The sequence below is a fragment of the Harpia harpyja genome, chromosome Z, assembly GCF_026419915.1.
Source record: "Harpia harpyja isolate bHarHar1 chromosome Z, bHarHar1 primary haplotype, whole genome shotgun sequence".
NCBI classification, from domain to species: Eukaryota; Metazoa; Chordata; class Aves; order Accipitriformes; family Accipitridae; genus Harpia; species Harpia harpyja.
Window position 1 is genome coordinate 65,624,574 of NC_068969.1, and position 27,881 is coordinate 65,652,454.

Sequence of the window (27,881 nt, forward strand, 5' to 3'; positions counted from 1 at the left end):
GGTATACCCTTGGGGGTAAAGATGCTAGAAAGAATGTGTTCAGTTTTTTGTCTTTCTTTTTTAATGTGGACTTTGTAAAGCCATATATTTTTCTTCCCAGGGTGTCTCAGTTACTTAATTTTTTTTCTCTTTGACCTGCATAGTTAGAAAATCTGGAAAGTGTTAAGTTTCTTTTTTAATGAATATTTATGATCTGCCAGAAATATAGTAGAATGAAAGTATAGATTACAACCCAAATATTCCAACAGCTGTAATGTGCATATTCTTAATTGCAACAATGAACACGACATGAGTACCATGTAGGCCAAGTTTATAGTACCAGTATGCTCTAGCAGGAAAAAGAACTTGAGTTTTTTCAAACAGCTGAGAAAAGGATCAAAATCTTTTTGTTTTCACTGTATCTAAGATAACTTGTTATGCTAATGTAGATTCATTCCACTCAGATAAGCAAATATGTTTTAAAAATAATGTTGATATTAATTCTGTATTTGTTAAGTGACCTTTTACCAGTTTGGTGGGTTTTTTCCGTCAATTGCTACTACAGAAAAGCCATGTGCCTTATCCTGTTCACCGGCTGGAAAGGATCAACCTGTGCTTCTAACAGAAAAGGTGATGGATAGGACTTCTTGTGGCCAGCATGGTTTAGATGTCTGTGCAGATGGTAGATGCCAGGCGTGAATTACTTGTTTCGAACCTGGATACACAGGCACACGTATGCAAGCGCATACGTTTGTTGTGCATATGTGTGATTTCTCTGATAGCATGTTGCAGTATGCATGACCAAGACTGAATGGCTCTTTTTGTGTCATATAAAAATATTTGAAGGTAATTTCACTCAGTGCGACACAGTATGTGAAACAGCTGAAGGGTTAGCTTGGGGAATATGTATCTGTGATGATAAGGATGTTTATGACAAACTGCTGCAGGTACTTATATCTTGTAGATGTGCCATTTTGGATACACAGCTCTTTGAATGTTCATGTTGTAATCAGTATTTTGAAATCTTTATTGTTGTTTTAGGTAGAAGAACTCTAATAAAAATTTTGTGCATAAAGTGAAGTAACAATCTTAAAGTGCTTGGAAATGAGTGGCTCCTTGATAGACCATGGTTTCTGTTCTTAAAAGAATCCTTTCTTTTCTTTCTAACCTAGCTTTTATCTTTGTTATTTCTCAAACAGTCTTGAAGTTGAATTGGTTTTATCAGATGCATTTATACAGTGCATGAGATTACCCTGTGATGACTTGTGTAGACTTTAAAAGGCTTTTATTTCATATCAGGCCAGCACATGGTATTTAACTGTATTCCTGTTGTCAAGCTACCACTGATATTTATTGATAGAAATGTGTCTAACATAGTAATGTGGAGGTGCTTGCATAAACAGTTTGTTTGAAACTGGATGCTTTTTAGCAAAACACAAATACAATTTATATTTACATATTCCAGGTGTGTTCATGTCCTGTTGAGAATAAGACATTAGGCTGACATTAGGCAGCACTTTACCATTGTGGCTGTGGCAAAGAACCTCCCATATTTTGTGTAGAAAGTAGTAGAGTTGCAGAGGTTGAAGTCGCTGAGCAGGAGGGCCTGTGGGCTGAGTGTTGCACAATGGCTCAGAAATGCCAGAGGTCTCAGGGGGAAGTGGGAATGCCGTTGTGTTCCTCTTGGAGAGCCGCTGGTAGAGTTGGCCAACCATATAGGAAGAGAATGCAACAGTCTACATAAAATCATAGAAAAAATTACTATAGAAAGGATCTCTGCACATGAACTAGTGCAACCCTCATTCTGAGCAGACCTAGATCACGTTGGTTAAGGCATCTTGCAAAAGGGTGAGATGCCCACTACTAAAGGCAGCTTTACGAAGAACATGGCCTGTGTCTCAATAGCTTTATTTTCTTCTCCCACAGAAATTTGGCTGTGATGGCATATTAGGATCTCTGGCTCGTGAAGATCATTGTGGTGTATGCAATGGTAATGGAAAGCCATGCAAAGTTATTAAAGGTGATTTTGACCATACCAGAGGAGCAGGTAAGTCTGTTTATTTCAAATACTCAGGAAACCAGTAGCTGTTTGAATACTTTTGAGCACTGGGAACTTTAAAAAGCTATACTTCTTAAAATAATGCAGTTCCCCACAAGAACTTCAGATCTACTTTTTTTTAAAATAATAAGATATTTAAGATAAGAATGCATGAGTATTTTTAAATTTAGTTTTGCCAAATTATTGCAAATTGTTTCAATTATAAAATTAAGGAATTATCTAGTTTATCTTCTATTAAGACACACATTATTTCATAGAAGAGGCTGATTTTTAAAAAACCTGTGAAATAAAATTTATATTTTCTGTACATAAATGAACTATAAATTCTTATAGTGTTTAGATTCATTTAGTGTTCTTCAAAATAAATATAAAAATGATGATCTGTTACCTAGAGTAACATCATTAAACCAAGCCAGGCAGTGGGAGCACATAAAGCTGAATGTATGAAGTCGTCTTATATTTTTTCATTATTCAATTTTTTATGCTAATAACGTATCATAAAAAGCAAATAGATTTTCTGATGCAGAATGAACATGAGATTTTCAAACACTGCTGTGATCTGTTCTTTGAATGAGGATAATTGACTGGCTCCAGCATAATAGTGCAACAGAGTAGAGGATTAAAATCCTGATCATGTGCACCATGCACCATGTATACCTTCTCTCCAAGACAAGTCTTTTCTTTGAAACAGCATTTGGCCAACTGTTTTCAGCATTTGTTTGCCATTACACCTTCAGTTTCTTGAGTAGAAAATGTGCAGAATTTCAAGACAGTAAGTAAATCACATTAAAAACCCCCCTGTAATTAGAAGCAGACAGTATATCTACAAAAAATCAAGGTCTTCAGTGCATTATAGTCTGAAGTATAGTACTTAAAAAAAAAAAACAGTTAGGCATAGCCTTCAGATGTTTATGTCTGGCCCTCTCTTAAGCTGAAGGTAATGCAGAGCAGGGATCCCAAACCATGGATGAGTCTGGAGGAGTACAAGATCAAAAACTACAAAGAAGGTGGCTGCTGATAGAAATTACAATGTGTCAGCTCTCTTTTATAGCTAATGTGAATATCCGCACGCTTTCAAATTTATTCAGGGTTCTGTGTCAATCCATAATATTGTGGTATTGCCCTCTAAACAACTGCGTAAGTTACTTCCTTTTCAAGAAGCTGGACTGTCAGCAATACTTAGAAAGTGTTATTAGCTCTTAAGGAAATTAAAGATAAATAATGCTGCTTTGCAGCAGTTTGATTTTCATGTTTCAGGATTATTGAAAAGGTGTTGTAAATGCTCAGTATTTTGTTACAGAACATTACATAGCTACACAGAATAAAAACTCGGTTTACTGTCTACTTTTTGAAGTTCACCTGGATAATCTAAAACATGTTTTTATTTATTTATAAAATTCTTGTTTGCACAGTGTTTTTCACCTGCGTTGCCTTTTCACCCCTTTTCACTTAAAGCAAATGGCTCAACAGCATGTCTTAGTCCCACACTCTAAGGAAGCAATTGTAATGTAAAGCAAATAACTAATAACTAGACTTCAAAACTAAAGCCATTCATGACAGGGTTTTAATGTGTTAAAGCAAGAAGAGGGAGATGGAGTGCAAAATAAAAAAAAACAAAACAAAACAAAAAGCAAACAGTGGGAGGATGTATGGTTTTTAGTGCCATATCATTTGTCTCTACACACTGAGTGAAATTGGAATTCTTTTATGGTCGTCTGGTGGTGGTGATGACACTAAACTACTTGGCCAGAGACAACTTTATCTGCTCCAGCCCCAACCTGCCCAGCCTCACTAGTTCTTGTTATGTTTTACTTTGCTATACTCTTAATTGTATATCATGGTATATATATTACACATAATGCACAGTTTCATAGCTTGTTTCAGCATTTTGCAAGAACCCTCAAACCATTGCTATATAAATTATAACTTGTTACATTTGAAAAGCGGAATAAGGGAGAAGAAATGAAAAAACGTACAAGATGTACTTTTCTATGCTTTTGTATTTAACTCGGGACATCTGGTCTCGTGCCTAGGTTATGTGGAAGCTTTGGTGATACCTGCAGGAGCAAGGAGAATCAAAGTTGTGGAAGAAAAACCAGCTCACAGTTATTTAGGTAAATGTCATATGTTTTAGTGTTCATGCCCTGTTTTGGTCAGCACTGAACAGTGCTAGCTAAACATGCTTTTGTGATTAAACAAAACTCTGAGTGGAAAAAAAAAAAATCTGTGAAAAATACATCTAAAGAAATATTGTAGAAATAACAAAATAAAAGAATGGTTATAGCACCATATAGGTTTTATTCTGAACTTTTGTCTCATTTTGTTTAGAGAATGTTTCAAAGAATCTATTTAGATGATTTAAGAAAAATTCTGCATACTTTAAGATTTTCAGTTTTTCATATGGAAAGTGCTAAAGAAAATACTTCACATTAAAACTAGTGAAAATAGTTTTATGCTGAAACATGGAATAATTTGTGCTTGGACAACAAAAAAACCCACACTGACCAACACATAGCAAATCACTAACAAGGTCAAACAAAAATTCTAAAATGAGACTAAGAAAGCAGAAAATTATTTCTTTGCATTATTTTGAATTGTCTGAATGTTTTAATGGACAAATTTAATCACGATTAATTTTTTTTTTTTCCTTAGCTTTTCCATTTCTATGAAACTGTCTTTCATTGAAAAAAAAGTTACTCTCTTTTAATGCTTCCTAAAGCTGTTGTGTAGGAGAGAATAATTTGTTACTATTATTGTTACAGGGTTTAAGTGAATATCTGAAATATTGTAATTGGCGTTGTTCCATGCACTGCTTGAGTTTAAATTGAGAGAGACTTAGTCTAAGAAATAGAACACTGAAATGAAAAATTCCCTGGTTTGATCACTATTCTTAGTTCTGCTCACAAGTAATATCTACATTTTAAGAAGCTTTTTACCTGACTGTTTTCAGTGCTTCAGTTGAGAAAATGTTGAAGATGGTGAATCTTTATTATGACAGCTTAAGTTATCAATGGGTGTCTCTTGGTTTATCATGGGGTCTACCCCTGCCCTGTTAAGATATCACAGTAGATTTAGAGATCTGGATTATTTCATTGTTCCCCAGTGGACCGTTGACATGCAAATGTTAAGAGTGTCAAATCAATAACTGAAGTTTCATTGACATATTTTGTAAATTCTGCAAGTTTGTTTTTTTTTTTCCCTCTGTGTGTACTGTGTTAACATATGTGGACAACAGAAATACTATTGTTTTTTATTTTTTAAATAATGCAGAAATAAGTATTGGGATTGTATGTAGGGAAATTAATTCCTTTTTCATGAGTAGCAAACTGATTCATCCCTTACCTTACAAAAGAAAAGAAGAACGTAATGCTTTTTATGCCCATGAAATAATGTCAGTCATGCTGGTTATTTTTGAAACGTGCTTATTATCTCTTAATTGCTTGTCATTTTAATTTTACTTTTCTTAGTTTCACTAATGTCGGTCTGAATGAGGATCAGCCAATATTTCACTGCAATATTTTTTGTTAAGCCTTTATGGGGAACCAGGAACAGGTCTGTTACAGTGTTTTGAATTAAAACCCGAGTTGTTGCACCTTTTTTTCTTTTTTTACTAGCAGAAGGTATTTAAACTTTCTTCACTTACAGGAGGTTTATTCTGAAAGCATAAAAATCTGAATTGGAAAGGAGTAACATTTTGAATAGGAACATTTTCATAGGAGTAATATAGTGAAAGTTTGGGGGAGAAGGCATAAATCTTTCATCTTAGAAACAATATTCTTCAAAATACTGTGATTAAAAATGTGAAATGTAATACAGATTAAATTCTCTCATGTTTCTGATTTGTTTTCTATCTTATAGTTCTGTATGCTAATTTTATGTTGCATAGTACTTCGCGCTCTGCATTTCTGTACTTGAGTCAATACAGGCCAACACTTTCTATTTTGCTAATTGTCATATACACATTTTAGGATTAAGGTTTTTAAATAATATAGCTCATTATACAATTAATAATTGTATAATTAGAGATATAGCTGTAAACACAATTTAATCCCCTGTACTCTAAGAGCTGTGGCTTACAAAGTAGAAGCTAATTTAAACTGAGGGAAGATTTCATCCCTGTTGTACAGCACAGGTCAAATACAGAGAAAGTCAAAATGAAATGCCCTTCTCTGGATTTACCTGGTGGTCAGAAAGCAGAGTCACTATGATCTGGAAGTTGCGATGATGTTGCCAAAGTGATCAGTAAAACTACAGCCCGCATCAGTAGCATCACTGGGTGATTGTGCTGTTGAAGCAAATCTTCAGAGGAGTTCTACCTGAACGCCTCGGATATCTTCTTTATTTGAGGTATATCAACATGCACCACAGTAACAGGAGCTCTGGCATCCTAGGAGAAAGGTAAGGTATAGCTTGCAACTGCATTTACTGAATCAATTGATCTGTCGAGGTCTCTCCTGTCTCTTCTCCCCTGGAGGGAGGCAGGAGCAGGGATATAGCCAAACATTAGGTATTCCTCTGTACTGAACTTACATGAGAAAATGCATAAGAGATTGTGATTTTTCTTTCATCAGTATTCAGGAATAGGAATTATTTATAGCAGTATAGAGGAGGGGGTAGTGTTTATTTAATTTGAGAATATTTCACAACGCATATAACTTCCTAATTTTGGAATTAGTATTCATTGTTTTAAGAACTAATTTTGAGATTTATTTTTAAAGAATAAACTAGCAGTGATAACCCTGTCTGTTTATAACCATGTTGACATGAGGCTTGGTTCATTGTCTGTTACTTTAAGAATATTATTGTAAGCACAGCTATAAAAAGCTGTTTCAAGCCTTACCTAGATTTCTGTGGTCTAATATAATGCCTTTTCTGTCACTAAATTTTCGTTTATATTTCGCAGGTGTTAAAAGTTTTTTCAAAAAAAGTTGTTAATGTAGGATACAAAAAGGAAGATTACAGTATTTTTCTATAAGAAATACACTAGGCTTTGAGATTAGAGAGTTCATTCATGTGACACTCGTATAATGGCATGACAGGTCCAGGCCCCATAATGAATTAATAAGGTTGGTTAATGGTATATAGCTGTACAAATGACTTACAATCTAAAACTTGAAATTTTTCTGTGCTCATTGGAAATGAGAGTAATCATTTGTTTTCAGCTGAACTGAAGTGGATTAACTGTATCATTATTCTCAAATATGTGTTCAGGCTGCTTCAGGGTTATAGAGCCTTTGGACCTGCAATTTAACACTGCATGACATTGTAATTGCCAATTCTCTTATAGGTATCAAGTCCATAGGTGTGTTGTGTTGTCTGATTTCCTTTATGAAATGTTTCCTAGTGAAAAAAAAAGCACGTTGTACCACATTTTGGGGGAGAAGGGTGTGGGAAAGCAGCTGGGGTCTGACAAATAGTACAGAATTTTGAATGCCTCATTTCTGACCATGCTAGTAGTTTTAAAATATCTTGGACTAAATCCTTAAGACTGTGTAATTTCTAATTTCAAGGGAAGCCAGCTGAGGACCTGGTCCCATAGCAGAGACCAGAGTCCACTGAGACTAAACATGCTTTCCTTTCCTATGTAGAGGGCCATAGAAGATGGTTAATAACTAAACCCTTTTGAAACTGTTTTACGTCAAGATGAAACAAATGCCCTCTATGTAAAAAATGGATTGACTTCACAGAGCTGTCTTTGAAAAACAACGGTGAACAGGTTGAGAGCTTATGGGTAAAAATTAGGGGCCAAGCCAACAAAGGAAACTTCATGGTTGGTGTTTACTACAGGCTGCCCAACCAAGGGGAGCCTGTTGATGAAGCGTTCTTACTTCAGCTACAGGATGCATCACACTTTGCAGGCTGTGGTCCTTCTTGAGGACTTCAATAACCCAGTATCTGCTGTCTCTAGGAGACTCTTGGAGTGCATCGAGGATAATTTCTTAATCCAGGTGATAGATAGCCCGACCAGAGAAACAGCATTACTGGAGCTTGTTGGTTGCTTACCAATACAGATGAACTATTTAGAGAGGTCAGGACTGGCGGCTGCCGAGGCTGCAGTGATCATGCCCTGGTGGAACGCCTGGTCTTGAGGGATATGGGCCAGGTGAAGACTAAGGCCAGCACTCTGAATGTTGGGAGAGCAAGCTTGCAGTTGTTTAAGGAATCAGTGGATAGGACCCCCTGAGAAACTGCCCTCAGGGATAAAGGAGCAGAACAGAGCTTGCAGCTCTTTAAGGATATTTTTCCTAGATTGCAAGAGCTCACAATTCCCACATGCAAGAAATGAGGCGAGGAAGGCAGAAGACCAGCACGGCTGAGTAAGGACCTCCTGGTCAAACTAAAGTGTAAGAAGGAAATGCATAGGCAGGAGAAACAGGGACATATGTCCTGTGAAGAATATAGGGATGCTGCTCAGATGAGTAGGGGTGGGATCAGGAAAGCTAGGGCACAGTTGGAGCTGAATTGGGCAAGGAATGTGAAGAATAATGAGGGCTTCTACAGGTATGTTAGTCAGAAAAGGAAAATTAAAGAAAACATACACACACACTCATACTTACACACACACACAAACATACACCCTGATAAATAAGACAGGAGAGCTAATGACAACGAACATGGAGAAGGCTGAGGTACTCAACAGTGTTTTCCGCAGTTTCGGTGGTAAACACTTCCCACATCTCTCAAGGCCCTGAATGTCAAGGCAGGGACTGGTGGAATGAAGTCCCTCCCATCATAGATCAGGTTCGAGACCACTTGAGGAACCTGAACATACTCAAGTATATGGGACTCGATGGGATGCATCCCAGGGTCCTGAGGGAACTGGCTGATGTAGCTGCTAAGCCACTCTCAAACATATTTGAAAAGTCACGGCGGTCAGGTGAAGTCCCCACGGACTGGAGAAAAGGGAATATTGCACCATTTTTAGAAGGGTAATAAGGAGGGCCCTGGGAACTACCAACCAGTCAGCCTTACCTCAGCTGAAATTTTCAAGAAGTTACTCAAATCTCAAGTCTTAATGTTCTTAAGATGGCTTGAAGGGAACGGATGATAACCTGAATGGAAGTGAAACAGTGACTTCCTTGACAAAAGGTATCAGTGAAGGTACTTTCATTTAGAATTGAATTTCAGATATTTTTTGTATTTTCTTGAGAAAAATAAGGGTCCATCAAAATGACATTGTTTTGGTACTTTTCTGGAGAGTATGACTAAATTTTGCACAGAGCAAAAGGCAAAATTCACAATTCACAAAGATGTCAACTTCCCTCTTGTTTTGGTACAAAACCTCTCTGTAAAGTGTGGCAATTTCAACTTAAGCAAAAATTTCAAAGTTAATACAGTGGTGTACTGTTTTACAGTTTCCCATAGAAAACAACAAAAGGATTAGTAGGTACAGATTTACCAAGTGGAGGATGAGGACCAGGGCACTGTTGCTCCCCACTGAGCACTGGGAGATGCAGTAGCTGAACTGTGAAATGTTGCATCTCTATGGCTGTGTAGCCTCCCACACCTCATTAGAATTGGAAGAGTGTATATCCCTAGTACAGTAATTAAAAGATACATTGCACTATCACGATCACTTAATTGTCATTGTGATGATGGCCATTTTATGCTCTGCAGAGGTACACTTGTAATTAGCTCCCTTGTTTTAGCACTGAAATTTTGGTATTGGTTAAACTTGCAGTAGGTTTTCCCAGTCTGAGTTTTCTTTGTCTTTTTAGTTGTAGATGTATTGCTCGATTTGTTTTATAGTCTGAGAGAGGATACACTTGTGTGCTGAATTTTCTTCATGTATTGCATTACTTCGTACAGGAAATCCTCCTCTATCAAAAGCTAAGCAGAGTGGGAGTACATCTGTGGTGTAGAATAAAATTCAGTGAGCTTGCTTACAATATGGGGTGTGACAGAGTCAAGAACAGAAGCTGGACTGCCTGAATCCAAGCCTACATTTTAGGCTTGAGGATTCCCTTTCTTTCTTCATTTAACCCCAGTGGCTCAAGTAAGGAATCTGAAAGCAGAAAATGCAAGATCTGGCGTATTTTTATATTCTGGGGCTGGGATTCCAGTCCCCTGCACATGTCTGCATGCCGTGGCACTCACATTCATTTTAAGACAAGACAAAATGATGGAAGGTCTGCTGCTCTCCAGGGAGAGGATGCTGCTCCATCTGAGCAGCATGACCCGGCTGGACCTCGGCACTTTCGAGTACATTAGTTTTGTTTCTCCACTGGGAAGAGGATTGGCCCCTACAGTTTAAACACTAACTAGAACTTAATTACCATTAATAACAGAATGTTTAAATCTAAAATACCAATTTTTAATTCTTGTAAAATCACTGGTTATGTTTAGTACAGGGCTGTTCTACAGCATTAATGGATTTTATAGTCTTAACACTTATTACACAGTGCTGCAGTGGTACACATCAGTGGTGTCTTACGCAGTTGTATTTCTGCCAGTCCATAGACCTGTTGCCATTGTTTCCCATAGAAACAAAACATAACAGTATAAATATGAATAGGAGAGAAGATGATTACAGGAGTGACTCACATTAACTTACCACTTTAAAAAAGAAACTTTGGACAAGGCTTAAACTGTTGAGGTCCTCTTACAGCAGTCTGATGCCAAACATGCAATTTCAGTGAAGAGGAATGTGTAAAACTTCTTGTCCAGAAGGTGACTTCAAGTATATTCTACTTCATATGATTATTCAGACCTGATCTGAACAAAATAAAATGAAGTAAAATAAAATAAAATTACAAGTCCTTCACAGAAGAATCTATTCAGTTTACTACAGAAAATTAATGTAAAATCTTGTGTTCTCAAGGTATGAAATATATCTTACCTGACTTGATGCTTTTGAATATATGTTAGGCCAACAAGAGGAATGATTCATCCAAAAAGAACAAGCTTTTCCTATTTGTTAGAAGCATCAAATTATGTGGTGAAAGTGTATAAAATAAGTGTTTAGGTAGGATGACAGTAGTGTTGTCACATTCTAAGTTGGAGGAAAAAGGCAAACGTAGTTATTAGAGGGGAAAGAATTCTGAACTAGAATATTTTTTTAAGTTTTAACCTAATTCCACAAATCTTGAAGAGTGTCTTGTGAAAATTTTGTTTCCCATGCCTTTATGGATTATAGAAATGACCACCCTGGGAATAGAGAATGGTTGCCTTTGCTTTAAATTAATTCAGTGATCAAATTACGAATTATGCTGGAGCCTGTCAGTCTCTTCAGGCATTAAGACACTGGTGTTAACTTCAAGTAATGTTAAACACATGTGGTTTTGCCAAGCATTTCTTCCAGAAAGTGTTTCTGAAGTATGTTCCAATTGAAGTTCACGTGTAGTAGGATCCATAAATATCTTTGCAAACAGAGTTAGGTGATTTCACCTACTTGTTAAATTATCCAAGCAGGATGTGAAAGGAGGCCCAAATCACTACAAAACAGACACCTTTTATATTGGTCTTTTTTCATGTATTTTGCAGCTCTTCGAGATGCTGGAAAACAGTCAATCAATAGTGACTGGAAGATAGAGCATTCAGGAACATTCAATATTGCCGGGACCACTGTCCATTATGTTCGGAGAGGTCTCTGGGAGAAAATATCAGCCAAAGGTCCCACAACATCACCTTTACATTTACTGGTATGACAATATGGATTGGTGGTTATTACCTGGTTCCTATCACATAGCATGGTAACTAATATTTTTTTCCAGGCTCCTGAAGACAATGAGATCTATGTAAGATATACCTGCTTTTGTATATATATACACACCTGCTTACGTATACCCTGTCAGCCCGCTTCTGAAAAAAATGCATTTAAATCCAAGAATAATCTTTACGTTCTTGAGGCAGGATGGAAGGTCTCAGCATTCATACAAACGTCATAAAAAGCTGATGTGCCGCTTAAGGAGAGAGATTCGAATGAATATCAGATGGTTTTTGTCCTGGCTAACTGTAGCACAGCATAGTTTCAGGATTGCAATCACCAAGTTCTCCATGAAGAAGTAGATTTTTGATGCATTTCAGTGTAGGGGAGGAGAAGTTGATAGCCACCAGAAAGAAAGAGGGAGAGATGATGAGGAAGTACTTCACAATTCAAAATCCTTCAAATGCAAGAAATTGTCTGGTATATCTAAAATAGTTTTAAATGTGACGCATCTAGGAAAGACCCGTGCATTTAAGGGCACTGAAATCATAGGACATAATCGTCCTCCACATTTCTGGTGAATTTTGTTTGCTTATTTCACATGGAGAGCTTTTCGATCTTTATGTTAAGTAAAATAATTTTCCCCATCGTCTTGATTAGGATACTCATTAATTTCTTCCACAAAATCCATCATGAGGGTTGAAAGGTTATAGAGCATTAAGTCATTTTGTTGTGCTTTTCAAGATTATCTCCTCGCAGTTCAGAGTTTGTCTTCTACAGTGTCTGTGTACATAGGTAGGTTTTCCTTTTCTGTATCTTGCAGGTGCTGCTTTTCCATGACCAGAGTTATGGTCTGCACTATGAGTACACAATCCCACTGGATCCTCTTCCTGAGAATCAGAGCTCTAAAGTACCGGAGCCTCTTTTCATGTGGACTCATTCTGGCTGGGAGGACTGTGATGCTGTATGTGGAGGAGGTAAAATAAAAGAAAAATGTACAAACACACACACATGTATATTAAAAATGTGTATGTATATACAATATGCATGTATATACAAAATACATATATATGTGTGTATACAATATGCATATATATGTATATACACTGTGTGTGTGTGTATATATATCTCAATTGAAACACATGGTGTATTAATATTTAAGACTCTGATGGTCAGAGTTGTATATTTAATAGTATTATATCCTCATGGCAGCATGTATGATTCCATGAATAGTGGACATACTTCAGTCTCATGCTTTCTGATTATATTAAAAGAATAGAGATAACTCTAGGAAAAGATCCAAACTAAATAAAGTTAGTAGAAAAAGATGGTAGTGAAGAAACAAAATCTAGATTAGCAAAGCAAATTCAGGACACAGTTTCCAAGAAGAAATACAAGTGCAAGAGCTAAAACAAGAATAGAAAGTTCATATGCATTCCACTCTGTATTTGGAACTATTGAAGATAAATGATCTGTAAAAGACATTTCAAACTACAGAAAAGCTGAACCCCAGTCTCAGATCAAATATGTACAGTTAGTAGCATGAGTTGAGGATCATCCAGAAACATATGGAACAAATATTACAACAGCAGATATTAGTATACTGATGTGATATTTTTCCTATGTTTATGTTTATAAACCATGAAAAATGTGAATGTGGAAGAACAAAATACGATTATGAAAACAAATATTGGAACATGAACAGTATTGCTGTAACAAAATCCTTTAAAACTGCTGTTTAGAAGGTGGTTATTCAAATAGATAACTGCACTGCAAAAACACTTCAGAGTTTTTTAATGAATGCAACCTATAGAGATCTGTTCATAATACCTTATGCTATTAGTCAGACTTACACTGTTAATACTATGTTGATTTTTGATACCTGTCTTTCCTGCTTACAACCTTGACAGTCAGGGCTGCTCTGATCAGCAGTTCTGAAAACTGCTGTGCACCTTGTGACTGAGTAAGAAGGCCTGGAAACGCTTTGTTTTCTCATAACAGCAGCATAAGGAACACGGTGTTCTAGCTCCACAGTGCTCACTCTGTGAAAAATCCTGGTGTCGTGATAGATTACTGTCGTTTCCATAAACATGCTTTTTGTGGTTTGGTAAGAAAGCTTCTTCCCTGAAGGTATTTTGTACATGGTGTTAGTAGCATCCTCTGTTTCTTAGTAGTGCATTCCTATTCACTTGGAATATTCATGCTTTTTACAGTTTCCTGAAGTATTTTTAGAATAATTTTAACGCTACCACAATCTGTCTTTATTGCCCCAAATATTTCTAAAGGTACCTATCATCTGGACAAGTCTTAAGCTGCAGTATGTCAGTAATTTATTCTACATTAATGCTTAAATAAATATTTAAGTGTTTTACTGCAATGTTTATTTATCGTATTTTTCTGTTGTAACTGGCCTTCATTTTATGTTATTGTCTAAAATAGCTGAGTTAATACAAAGTTCCATAAAAGGTATTATACTGCAAATGTTCTGAAATATAAGTGAAAGATTTTTCTTACTTTAGACAAAACCATTTTAACTGTTATTTTAGTTCTGAAACTGTTGATGAAGCCATGTGGTTTTGTGCATGTTTATATATGTAACTGGTCTGCAACCTCCTGTATGCAGAAAAGCTTTGTGTGGGAGAGAATATGAATACACAGATTCACATATGTAAATGTCAAACATTTAAAATGCTGTATGTAATAGATTAGTTGCATGTGCTCTCACTACACAAGTGCCGTGTAAAATGTCAGCTCCGGTCACACACATAATGCGCATTTATAACTCAGCTGCTCTATCCGCAGGCACATTTCTGACCATTTGTGAACATTGCATGCTTAAGTCTGCCCTGTCCCTGCACACACCCTGTTTGTCGGTAAAATCCCAGATAGAAACAGAGTGTTAAAATGTAACCATAAGGAACAAATGGTTATGAACCTATTTTCTACTAACTGAAGTTTTTAATTCAAGGATTGCTAGTTTTCTAAAACTGCTTTACTTTTTACTAGGTGAAAGAAAGACAACAGTCTCTTGCACAAAGATTATGAACGAGAATATCAGTCTTGTGGACAATAAGAAGTGCAAATACTTAACAAAACCTGAACCACAGATCCGCAAGTGCAATGAGCAGCCATGCCAGACCAGGTAATAGTGACTTGGTTAACTAAAACTGCAATATGTAGATGTAAAAATCTTAGGAGCTAAGAGAGATGACTGCCTCTGGCAACAACTGTGCAGTAAACACATACATCCAAAAGGTTATAATGCAAAATGTAGGGAAAACAGAAACACTGGCTGTTATTTCTCCTGAGTTTTAATGAAAGAGAGCCCTTAAGCACCATGCCTAAATCAATTCCTACTCAATAAATCAGCTCATTACTTTCCTCAGGAAGTGTTCTCACAGACTGATGCATACTATGAAATTGAAATTTAAATGCTGTTTATATAAAGATGGATTTAATCCCATGCTTTTAATTAATGATATATTTTAGTGTTTCGTTCAATCAAAGCTTCGCTCCTTTAAAAGCTCTCAGTCAACTCTGGGTACACTACGCAACCTGAAGTATAGGGAGGCTTCCCCTCCCTTCTCTCCCCCCTCTCCCCCCATGCCTTTGTATGTGGATGAATAGGCAGAACTAGAGTCTGATGGTGGAATGTTGGAAGAAGCAGGAGGAGATTTTTTTCTCTGAATTTCACCCCAGGAGGCAGCTGCAGCATGCAGCCTGTGCCCTGCAGAGCCCACCCTATTTGGTGTCCCTGCAGCCGAACTGGCAGCCTGCTCCTTGCCCTGGCTGGCCAGGCTGGCACAGTGACTCATTTCAAAGATTGACATCCTGTTTCCATATGGCAGCTAAGAACTATGACTAAGGAAGTCCCCAAGTATTGTGTGGACTTCGTTAACATATCTGTCACCTTTCAAGGGAGGCAGGAGCAGCTGGCAATAGTTGGCTAGCATCCCCAGGAGTAAGAACTGGGGTAGGTCTATTGCAGTCATCTGGAGGAGAGGTAGATGGTGTTCTTAAAGAAAACAATGCAGAGTAAATAAAATGCAAATATTGTTGAAGAAAGTATGTAAAATGAACCAGAAGACATGGCTTTCTTGGAAAGGATGAAATACTGAAATTGATAAAATGCAAGATATGATACATTTTAAGTAAGACCACACCACTGAGTTTTGGACTTCCCCGGACTAGGGCATCACACTTTGGAGGGATTATTTGTATTTCATTATATACATACTTGAGCAGATCTTTATTTTATTGTATTAACATCACTGTGCACTTAATGGATAGAAATGTAATAGTCTGATCTTTTTCTGAAGCATTCTCAACTAGAAATTTTCAATGCTCTGTACTTTATCCAGCTTATTAAATGAAACATTTTAAATGTTGCTTATTGCTACTCAGAGATGCTGTGCTGAGAAATGTAGAAAGGTATCATGATCCTTAACATACATCCAGTTTTTCATACTGTGTTAGTGATTTTTACAAAACAAATATTGTTAGCTTTCAACAGAAAAGTAACTAAAGCATATGCTTGCATAAATCGTTGTTTGTTATTGGCACTTCAAGAAGTATCTTAAACTATTGCATTATCATGACAGGCTGTGATTTATAAATTGAGTCTCTGGACTGACAATAAAAAATCCTTAGTTAAATGTTTTATTTTCTTACAACAAACGCGTGACAGAAGGTTGGAACAGATTCATTAAATCTCAGTTTCCTAAAAACTCTCCTTTGCAATCTAAGTCTCCTGGGATACATTTGTGTACTGCATCAGTGGCAGAGCTGTTTGATTTTTAAGGGCACATGGCCATAGTCTGGAGCTACAGAACATTTGGGGAAAACTATGTTCTATAACGATTGCTCTCCAGGTATGTGGGCTCTGCCAAGTTGCATCAGCCTTCCTTGCTGCTGCAATTTAAACTACACAGCCTGAGTTAGGCCCAAACCTGAAGAACGTGAAGAAGTCTGAGCTTCTAAACTTTCTCTGGAGCAATGAGCCTTTAACGCAGGGGTGATTCTGTCGTGCAACTGAGTATTTTCAAAGAATGCTGGACTTTACGTGCATGGCATGCACTTATCGTATAGATAATCATATAGATAGAGAATAACGGGCTGATCGGTGATCTGTCATCTTTAAAATGTGTGTGTATTTTGGAGCTTTTCTAATTGGAATTATAATGAGAGGAGACTACTCTGAAAACATAAGGACAATGGGCTGGAGAATGAAAAGATATGAACATTAACACCTCATTTAATGTAAAATATGTTAGATTAATAAGTAGTCCATTAACAAAGTGGAAGTTAAAAGGAGGCAGAAACTATGCAAGTATGTCTTGGGTGTGTGTACTGGTAAGCAAGAGAGTAAGATGATGTGATGGTACTTTTTCCTTCCTGATTTCTTGTTACTGCATTGCCTGTATTTCTTTGCAGATGGATGATGACAGAATGGACTCCGTGTTCAAGGGCATGTGGGAAAGGGACACAGAACAGACAAGTAGCCTGCACACAGCAGCTTAGAAATGGGACCCTGATCAGAGCTAGGGAGAGGGATTGCCTTGGGCCAAGCTTCTGCACAGCGCTGTGAAGGCCAGGACTGCATGACTGTGTGGGAGGCGGGAGTCTGGTCTGAGGTGCTGCATTTATTTACACAAATAGTTCACAGTGATTATTTATGCCCTACTATTTTCTGGGAATAAGATTTTTTTCAACGGCAAGTGGCACAGCTCAGCCTAGTGATTTTCACGGTCCTCATGCAATGATTTGGCAAAGGGTTCAGGGACTAGGAAAACCAGGCGTGTAGAACTACTACATTTTACCTAGTTAATGTCCTGGAACAGTTTCTTTTGGCTGGTTTTCAAGCACATATAACCAAGTATGTCCTGACTGTAGTAGCCAGAGGTAAATGGAATTAAGGCCATCACTTATGAGCTACCAGACCTCGAGTTCAGAGTGGGAACATCTCTGACATACTTTTGTACCAAGAGATGTTGAACAGCAGATGGTTGCCGCTGTTCTGCTTCAAAGAGGCTATGAAGCTTTTCTATGCTTGCAAAGAAGGACATTTCCTTCCCTTCCTCTCTCTTCTCACCTCTTTTTCCAAGAACAGCACAAGCAGTGGGCAAAAGGACTTGTAAATAACACAGTTTTGCATATGTTGCATCCTGAAGCGTTGCTGTAGAATGTAATTATTCAGAAAGCTTTATTAATTTAAGATCTTCTAACGTGCATGTCCATTTGGCTTTCTTCTTCGAAGTTATACTACTTCTAAAAGTAATTGACTGTGGAGGAAGAAAGGGTTTGTTATCACTGCTATCTGGACAAGCTGAAGGCGTTATTTGGAGCTTCTCCCTCTATTGGCAGAGCAAAGGCAATTCTGATTGCCTCCCATACCAGAAGCTGTGCTATGGGTCCCTCCAGGTTCAAAATACAAATAGCAGCTTCTGAATGTGGGTGCAGTCCCTTCTTTGGGCTCCTCTGCTCAGCAGCACCCCTTGATCCCCAAGCAAGAAAGAGCTAAGACATAGGGAATGTTTTCAAAGATGAAAAGCAGATGCTAAGGTAGAGATAACAGAAGTAAATAGCAGCAGTTAATGGTTTGGTACACAGAGGTTTATAATGCAAGGGCTAGTTGTGAGAAGAATTATATTCACTTACAGAGGTGCAAGAAAGAAACGCAGATTGTTTAGTTGGTTTGTTTTACTCGAGAGATGAGAAATAAGTGAGCATGTTTTTGTTGGAAGCAATAAATATATTCTGAAGAGTGAGGTGTTTCCCATGGCCATTCCTACTATCACCATTATATTGGAAGCTAGCCATTACTGCTTCCTGCAGTTATAATCAGTTTGGCAAAGGAGAGTTTTCATCTGCAAGCAGTGGGATGATCAAAAGCGGTGATAATGTTTTGAGAAGGAAATGGCATAACTTTTGGCAGTGTAAGTGGGAATGGTGAAAAAAACCATAGATTAAGACCTTCTGTGCAACTTGAAGAGAGTTTTCACATGCTGTATATGCAGTGACTTTGAATTTTCAAATTTAGTCTGGATTCTTGCATAGTTTTAGAATATTTACTTTTCCGTTTTAACTTTTTTCCTTCCCAAAATAGGTCTATTAGGCACTAGCAGAATTTTTCTGAAGTTGCTTCATATCTTATTTTTATGAACATTTAGATTTTCTTTCATTGTATTTCCTTTCATTCGTAGAACAAAGATTGCCTAATATTTTCAGTATAACATTTTGCATTCACTTCATCATAAGTTTTTCAGATGTTTTCATATCCGAAAACCTAGCTTTTCCTTAAGCAAATAATTTTTGAGCTAATTATATATTTTTAGCTGAAAATGCAACAATTCTCATTCTGCCCTATACAGAATTTTTGTTCTTTTGTTAGTTTTTAACAAATCCAGTGTCTATGCAATTGAAAATTGGAAGTTGGGAAAGCACTGAAGTCTTGAAATATTTATGTTAGCCTAGCAGAGGTCATTAGAAGGGGATAAAATGGGCTAACTATGACTTTTGTAGAAACCTGAAAAACATCTTTTTCCCGCAGTGCTCTGTAAAGTGTGGTAAGGGAGTACGGCATCGGACTGTGAGGTGCACCAATCCCCGCAAGAAATGTGTTTTGTCCACAAGACCTAAAGAAGCAGAGGACTGTGAGGACTATTCCAAATGCTACGTCTGGAGAATGGGAGACTGGTCTAAGGTGAGGCATCGTTGATACTAGTGCTTCACAGCATAATACATTTTGCAAGCTGAATTATTTGTAAAAATTGCTTTTAACAGAAGTGTAGGAGTCTCCCAGCTGAGGGAACAATAAGGCTATGAAAAAACCCCAACCCAAAACATGTAGTCACTGAGACCACAGTAGAAATAAAAATGAGAAATATGAAGAAAGTGTGAGATGAATCTTCAATATCATGCAAATCTGGTATAAATTTACTGTTGTCAGTAGGCAGGCAAACAACTCCAGAAACTGCAGCTCGCTCCAACCTCACAGTTTGCACACTTGATTTGTGTTTCCAACGTTACACCCTCCGGCCTTATAAGGAAGCACCTTTAGCCTATTAAATTTCTACATAGACCATTTAATATCTAGGAAGCATCTGTTACTGTCTATTCTGAACACCTGACGTAGCTGTCAATACATTATTTCCTTGGCATATGGGTTTTGTTTTCAGTGAGGTACATAAGCATAGGCCAAACTATAACAGAAAATATTGGTTAGATCTGTGATTGAATGTGTTGTTGGACTGGGACCTTGAACATCTGATACAGTTTTGAATAGCCAGAACATGCTGCAATACTGAAATTGAACCTTCTCAGGGTTTTCTCTTGCCATATCACAGACCACACTTTAGCAGAGAGATTGTAATCTTTTTTTTTCCCTTGCTTCTTGTCATAACTTTGCACACAACACTTCTACTTTCAATGCCTAGCGTTATTGCAGCAGTTTTTAACTTGCTTGTATGGAGAAGTATTTAATGTATTTTTAGTTGTCTTTCATGTGATGTAACAGCTGGAAACAAGGACTATAGCCAACAGTGTATGGCTAGCCAGCCTTCCAAGAATTAGGTGCAAGTACTCTGTGGGCAACTAGTGTTTCATAGAATTCTGCTTGGGAGCTCCCATTTTATGACAATGCAGTACAAATTGTTACTGTCACATTACTATATATTCCATATTCTTTACTTTTTTTCACATTTAAAGGATAAAGGATAGTGTCAAATGATTTTTTTTTTTTTTATAGTGGTGATCATTTAAAATATTTGGAAATGTTTTGGAACAGCCTTACGAAAACTAGACGATAACCCCCCTACCTTAGTTACTTCAAAAGCTCAAAGTAGTATAACCATTAATTTTTTAAACCCTTCAGTAGCAGGGTTACTTTCACAAGAAGATGTGTTTGGCAATGAAGTTTAGTATTTGCACTTCCATGCCACAGAACTGCAGTAAAAACCTGCATCATTTAGCACTACCACCAGCAGCAAGTAGACTATAGAGGGATGACCATCTGCTTTCTTAGTTGAAGCATTCTTTCAAATTGGGGTTGCTGAGGCTATGTGGAGATATTCAGACAGTTACACTGTATTCCCAGTGCCCTCTGGAGAAAAGAAGACCTTTAGTCTCTAATTCGGTACTTTTCACAAACATCCATGTCCTAGACGAATGTACAAGAACTTACTTCTTCCCGTTCAAAATTTACTGACATCTTGTATGTTCTGCTTTCCTCTTACAGTCAAAGCTGTAACACTGTCACCTAAACTGTACTTTAAACTTCAGAACTAGGAGATGAGGAAATATTTCATATGGAATCGACAAAACCTTTTGAAGAGTTAACATACAGCCTGACTGTGACTTGTGCAGCTGAGATTTTCCAAGATTTATACCAAAAAATAGATACTTTAATTTCTCTACAGAGACATGAGTTCAATTTAAAATATACTTGGATTTCCTTTTTTTATTCCCTGTTACTATTCTGTTCCATTGCTAGAGTACATAGCAACATGAAGTCATGGCATACATGTTAATATATCTGCAATGGGGGAAACAAATGGAAAGCTCAGATAAATGTTAATCTTTGCTCACTGTTTCTTTCTAACTCAGAAGTTCAGTGCAGCCTTCTGTGTTCACTGTTCTTACTCTTTAGGATTGTTCTTGACATTGACAGAAGGCTGTTCCTTTGAGCAGAGCCAAGTTCCCCCAAGCTAATGCCAAGACTTGGCTTGAAAAAATTAAATGACGCTTCTCACACATTGAAACAAGAGGCTTAATGTGATCCTTATTGGCTTTGCTGCTCCCCTTGAACTGCTAAGGCATAATTTTAAATGAAGCTTAAATTGCACTATTACTGAAAAGATAACATTAATAATAATCATAATAGTACTGTAATGGAGTTAATTTGTTTTAGAGGTACAGCCACACAGAGATCAAATAATTCTTCTGCTCAATGTTTTAACAATAATACCAAGATCAAAGAAAATTTGACCAAAATTGCAAGCTCCGATAGGTCAATAAACACATCAATCCTTCTAAAACTCTGACTTAATTTAAAAGTATGCTGTATAACCTGGCCTGTATGTAGCATTAAACTCCGTAATAGCTCTTAAGTCAGCAAGGTGGGTAAATACGCCAAATATTGGTGTCCTTAACATCAGTTGGGCTCTGTGCCTGCCCTTGTGAGGAAAATGAGTATGATGAGAAAGTAAAGAATAAAGGCTCAAAATGAGCTTCTGGACCCAGCACCTAGCAACATTACCAATTACATTGTCTTCTCCCAGTGAATGCCATCCTTGGAATACCATATTTAACAATGTAAAAGTTACCTTCAGGTGAGGAAAGCTCATAGCTACTATAGCACCAATTAGGGCAAGGCGTAGCTCCATCTTATTAGCAGCAGTGTCCTTTACTAAGCTGCCCATTACCACCCATTTCAAGGCTATATAAGGACAGGGTCATGCTCAGAGGAATTTATCATCTAAGGATAAACACGTAGGCAGAGGAGAGGTGAAATGAAATGCGTGTGAACTGCATGTTTACACATCTACCTGGCTTACTAGAGAAGTTCATGTCATTGTAGAAGTCATTCTCCAAAAAAGACTTAAATGTCAGCAGCATAGGGTGCTTGAAGGGCAGGTCTAGGGTACTTTATGTAGGAAGCTGTGTATATTTTTTTTTGCTATTATGTAGAATCTTCAGAACATTGGTGGAATAAATGAAGCATGAGAAGCAGGATGAATTTTAGAAGGGAGAATAATTTGGAGAGTGGGGTTTGAAAATAATAATTAAAAGCTTAAGTTTGATGTGATATTATACCAGAAACTTTTGGAGACATTCAGCAGGGGACAATAGAATCAAAACACTGGACAATGGAGTAGAATTTAGAAGAAGCCATCTGTAAGATGAAGAAATATAAAGTATGTGTGTGTAGGAGACCAGAGAAGATAATATGGTTTAAGTTCTAAAAAGACATTTGGCTATGGAAGCTGGAAGGACGATGCATTCAGTATAAACTAAAGAAGCAGCAGCACCAGAATGTCTAAATAGTATCTGTCTGTTAGACCAGAGATGCAGAGGAGTCAAATATGACATCTGGGATAATGGTCCCAATGGTTGGGATAGAGTGGACTTTGTCCATAGCCTGGAGAAGCGAAAATGGGGAACAAATATTAATCTGCTAAAGCAACTGCTTGCTTTTTACACCAGTGAGTCCCAGAATGCGTGTGTGTGTGTGTGCATGTGTGTATTGAGGTGGAAGTCAAGTGTGCAGCTGTTGCAGGGAGACAGAGTGAACCCAACAGGTCACAGAGAGATCTCCCAATTGAGTAGTATAAAAAGCAGCTGTCAGTGATAAGGATTGCTTCTCTTCTGTCGCAATCAGAGAACCTGTGAAAATGGAGAGAAGAAAAAAAACAAATTCTTTTTTTTGCCAGCTATTCAACAGCATAGGACATTCAACCTTTAAACTGTGTGCTTAAACATTTAAACAACCCCTAAATTTCCATAGCAAATAGACTCAACTGATTTGGTCTCCTTCAATTAAAAAAAATAGAATTTGGATAATATTAATGTTACAGTTTTACTGACAGGGTAATTAGCCTTGGTTTTATTCTTTGGTTCCCCATCCAAAATTGTTAGCTCTTTTAGATTCTGGGAATGGAACAGTGCTGGCCATGAGTCAAAATATGATACTATTAATAATAGACTTATGGACAGAGAAATTATTTGACTTTTGTGAAATGATAGAAGTCAAAATAATACTGCCATCACGTTAGTAACTTTTATATTGAGTTAATTATACAGTTAGTTTCCAGCAAATGAGGTATGTCTTTGTTTCAGAAATGAAGTATGAGCAAATCATATGGAAGATGTCAATATAATGAAATGAGAGTGGGGAGGTTTTTGTACATTTCTAACCAATCCTGTAATATTAACATTATTTGTTTCAGAGAGATTTTTTTTTTAATAGTTCAATGTACTGTAGTATTTTGCCTGGAATAAATGTAATGCCGTCTTTGTTTCTAGTAAAACAGAACAAGACCACCCTTAATAATAGGCAAAAGCACTGATAAGACTCAAAAGGATTTTGAAAGTAGACATTACCCATTTTGCACGCACACAAAATCACACATAAATGGGAAATGCTGGTATCTGCATCACACTTAGATCTACTGGGACATCTTTGCTGGTTTTCTGCTACAAGCGTCTTTAGGATAAGCAAAGTTTTGGGGAATGTCAAACTGGAATCAAAAAGTAATTGTGGGCGGATGTTGTTTTGTTTCTTGAATTGCATTATCTGTAAGTGGCATTATATTAGAAAAAAATTAAGTTGTGGCACATCAACAGTTCCCATCAGGATTGAGCCTTACTAGGGCCCATAGAAAAACAAAGCACGAACAAACAACAGCAAAAGAAGCTTACAGTTCCTGCTGAAAGATGCTTGCAGTCTTATCTGACAAGTGACGTGGTAGGGGGAGAACTATATAATCAACTAGATAATAAAAAGGAAAAGAAAGAAAAAAAATTTTAAATCCACTTGATAACAGCTCCTCTTTTTTTTCCTGTGTGTCCTAGGAGAGGGTCTCAAGCAGAAGGTACAGCCTTTATACATTTGTTTTGAATGTTCCCTTCAAGAAGTAGAGAAGTGGGTGCCCATAATGAACTTCTCATGGAGTACAAGAGATGGTGTAGTGAAAAAAGAAGGGGAACATGAAAAACCAACCCTCATAGCTAGAAGAGGACGCCTGGAAGATGGCAGCAAGTAGCAGAGGCAAATACAGACCCATGCTTAAGCGGGTCTGTACAGCCACAGTCTCGTTGCAAGATGTACAGCATGCTGCAGGGTGCCGCCTGATAGTGTGCTATGGGGAAAGAGGAGATTCACTTACACAGCCACTGTTGTTGCCTGTGTGAGAAAGAAAAGGGTAAAACATTGACGAGTTCAGCAGTTGTATGAAATTGCTTTGGGCTGCGCTGATTTTAAAGAGTGGTTTTCAGGGCGGCGTGCTGAGATGCACGGTAGGGACAGAAATCGGTCCTGAAAAAGTTGACTTCTAAGTCACCTTCATAAGCATTAACAGTTAGAGAAAGTCTAAGAAATTCCAAAAGAAAAGGACATCTGAAATATACCTGAACAAGCTGGGTTTTTCTTACTCCCTGGTAGTAGAAGTAAAATGATAAAAATGCTGCTAAAATAGATAATTGAGAACTTTATAAATAAATGACGTTTTCCTCCATGTATGCCCAGCAATATTTCAGAGTCACATATTGTTAGTATTAGTAGACTTTGAGCTTTTGGGCAGCTTTACAAAATTTCTGGGTGCTCCTTCCAGTCATATTCTTTGTGATTCTACCTACCACCTGAAACCACAGCTATAAGCAAAGCAGTCTGGCTGCTATTTGCCTTACCAGTGTTTGGCACTCCTTAAAATTGACAGGTATGATTGACTGGACTCTGGCTTACTGGTGTGAGAATGATGTGTCTATATCATCAAAGCAGACTTTTATTTCTAGTGAAGCAGAAATTGCTGTGTCAGTTGGCACGAATTTTAAAAAAACTTTTCACTCTACAAGGCAGCCCATTTTATCTGAAGTTGAATAGACTGTACGTATCCATGCTGTACACATGATCTCTGTTTTGCTGTTTTCTATTCTTGACAACCAACTGTCCCTTTACCTTCTGTAATTACCTCCCCTGTAGGCAGCTTCTCTAGCTGTTTATTGAATTGCCAGATTTGGCAAACTGACATTGCCCAAAAGGATAGGTAGCTGTGATAGGTATTTTAGTGGTATACCGGATTCAGAGATCCAGGGCATCCACTGAGCATTGTGATCTGACACCTTACTTTCCATACAAATGACTGTTTGAAGAAATTATTCTTCCTACAGCCCTACTGAAAAGTGAGAGTGCGGGTGTTTGGCAGCCTAAAAAGTGCTGATATTGTCTGTTAGCATTAATGGCCCTTTTCAATGGTGATGAACAGAGTTGTAATCCGGAGTCCAAAACCTGCATATATCAGATTTCCAAAATGCTAATTTATAACAATTTTTATGTCATTTTAAAAATTGTCTTGGACTATACACAATGAGGTAAAAAATTTGAATGTCTAGAATGGTAAGAGTATTTTTTAAGCATTCTTTAAAACTAAAAATTAATTGCTTCGGCTCCCCAAAATTGAGCCAAAATGTTTTCATGAGAAGTGAATTGGTGAAACAAGATACTGTCAACTGGGTAAGTTCTTGGAATGGCTTTTTTTGGACCAACTAGGTGAAAGGCTCCTTGAAATTTTACAGAGTATTACGAAGGTGTTGATTCAGGGAGAAAGTTTGGTTAAACTGTTAAAGCATCATGGCATTTACCAAACACCTTCACAAAGAGAAAATCATACATGTACATTTGTATTGCAACATTAAAATTTGATACTAGATCTTGTTTTTAAAAAGGAGATGGAGATTACCTTCAGGGGAAAAAAATGAATTAGAAACCAGAAAACTAGAATTAGAAAAAATAAACCAACACCTTAGCTATAACTATTAGAGGTAGAAGTACAAGTAGGATGCCTCTGAATAACCATTAAGTGTTTCTACCACAGAGAAGATAGCAGGAACCCACGTGCTTGTGCTGAGGCTTACTCAGTGCTGTCTTTCAACATTTGGACGTTGTGATGTCTTGGAGCAAACAAGGCCAGGCGAAGGAGACAAGTTCACACCTAGCAGGAGATGTGTCATGCGGCTACAAAGGACAGCAGTGGGATCTTCCCATCACCCCCCTTGCCACTGCTGCTGTCTTCCAAGCCACTCTAGTGCAGTCTAGATCAGGCGAAATACCAATTCCCAAACCTTTCTGGTTGTGAGCCTTATAGTGCCAGGCCAGGCATTACTGCTGCAGGGGACTTACATATGCACACATATGCATATAAACATAGATTTAAGTAAAGAAATACGGTCTTGGGAATTGCTGAACAGAAGCAATGCCCTATATCCAGGTCTTTCCTATGTGCTTTCCCAGAAATGCCTACCGATTTTTGTTGAGGGTTGCTGGGATCTTTGAACAGCCTTCTGCAAGGCTGATGCATAGTTCAGCAGGTAGATAAATGGTGCTTTACCAGTGAAATCTTTACTCTAACACTACTACACAACAATTACAATGCAGAACGTTATAGCCCAAGTAGCAGGATGCGTATCCCAGAGTACTATTCTGACTGAGGAAGAGTAGTAACACTGAGCATCCCTTCAGTGTCCTTGTGCTGACACTAATTTTTGCTCAATCAGGCTCCGTCTAAAAAGATTATTCTCAACAAAATTTTATAAGATAGGGACTACACTGACCATCAGAATTTCAGTGTCCCAAGGAGCTATGCTGAATTTATGTGCAAAAATACCTCATATAACATCACAAGTAAGTAAGAAAGGAGCTGATGGAATTAGAAGTAACATCAGACAGCAAAGGGAGCGACAAGACAAACGAGCAGCAACTTCTGTTTTATCTTCTCAGAATTCTACTTAACTGAAATGAGTGTGTTATGTATGTACAGCCCATTCTACGTAAGAATCTCCAGTCTCTTTACAGTAACTGATTATGTACCTGAGTCTACATTGGAAGACTATCTCAGTATACAAACTAGTAAATACTGCAGTTTGTCTGACTTTTCGTGGCTGGTCCCACAGTTCGGAGGAGAACACCAGTCCCCTGACATTTTGAACCACATACTTTTTTATCTTTTCAGCGTAGGCTTTTGCTGCGTGTTCATTACTCTAATTTCTGTCTTAATGTTCTTTCTTGCTTTTGCTTAGTGATACACATTGGGCAAATCATTTCATCGGTCTGTTCATGACAATGCCTAGATTTTTTTCTCTGATAGCTGACAAGTCATTCTAAGCTGTCAATGTGTGCAGGAAAATTCAATTACTCAGTCCACTGCTGAGACTCAGTCCAGTAGGCGTTCTTTTGCCTGGTGTATCTCCATCTCTAAGATCATCTCTCTCTCTTTCCAAATGTTTTCCTCAGCTTCTCTGACTGTATATCTGCCAAAGTGTAACTCATTTAGCCGGTTCACTTGGGTTTTGTTGGAATTTATATAATCCTTCTGCTCTTGTGAGATCTAGTTGATTTTTGTGTGTTGTAAATCTTTTTCCTTTCATGCATTTTTTTATCCTATCTTTCATGCAGTTAATGTAGATAATACTGCTTCAGGTATTCAT

The 27,881-nt window shown here is 37.5% G+C and overlaps 1 protein-coding gene across 1 annotated transcript in view; it reads left to right on the forward strand.

The window, feature by feature from the left end:
- The first annotated feature begins 776 nt into the window (after positions 1–776).
- Positions 777–27,881, forward strand: part of LOC128136663 (A disintegrin and metalloproteinase with thrombospondin motifs 19-like) — a 40,450-nt gene continuing 13,345 nt past the window's right edge. Inside the window, 9 exon segments of the mRNA XM_052776583.1 lie at positions 777–926; positions 1,906–2,026; positions 4,003–4,152; positions 11,522–11,679; positions 12,508–12,661; positions 14,691–14,826; positions 17,118–17,246; positions 17,248–17,317; positions 19,234–19,386. Of these exon segments, the coding sequence (XP_052632543.1) occupies positions 777–926; positions 1,906–2,026; positions 4,003–4,152; positions 11,522–11,679; positions 12,508–12,661; positions 14,691–14,826; positions 17,118–17,246; positions 17,248–17,317; positions 19,234–19,386 (1,221 nt within the window).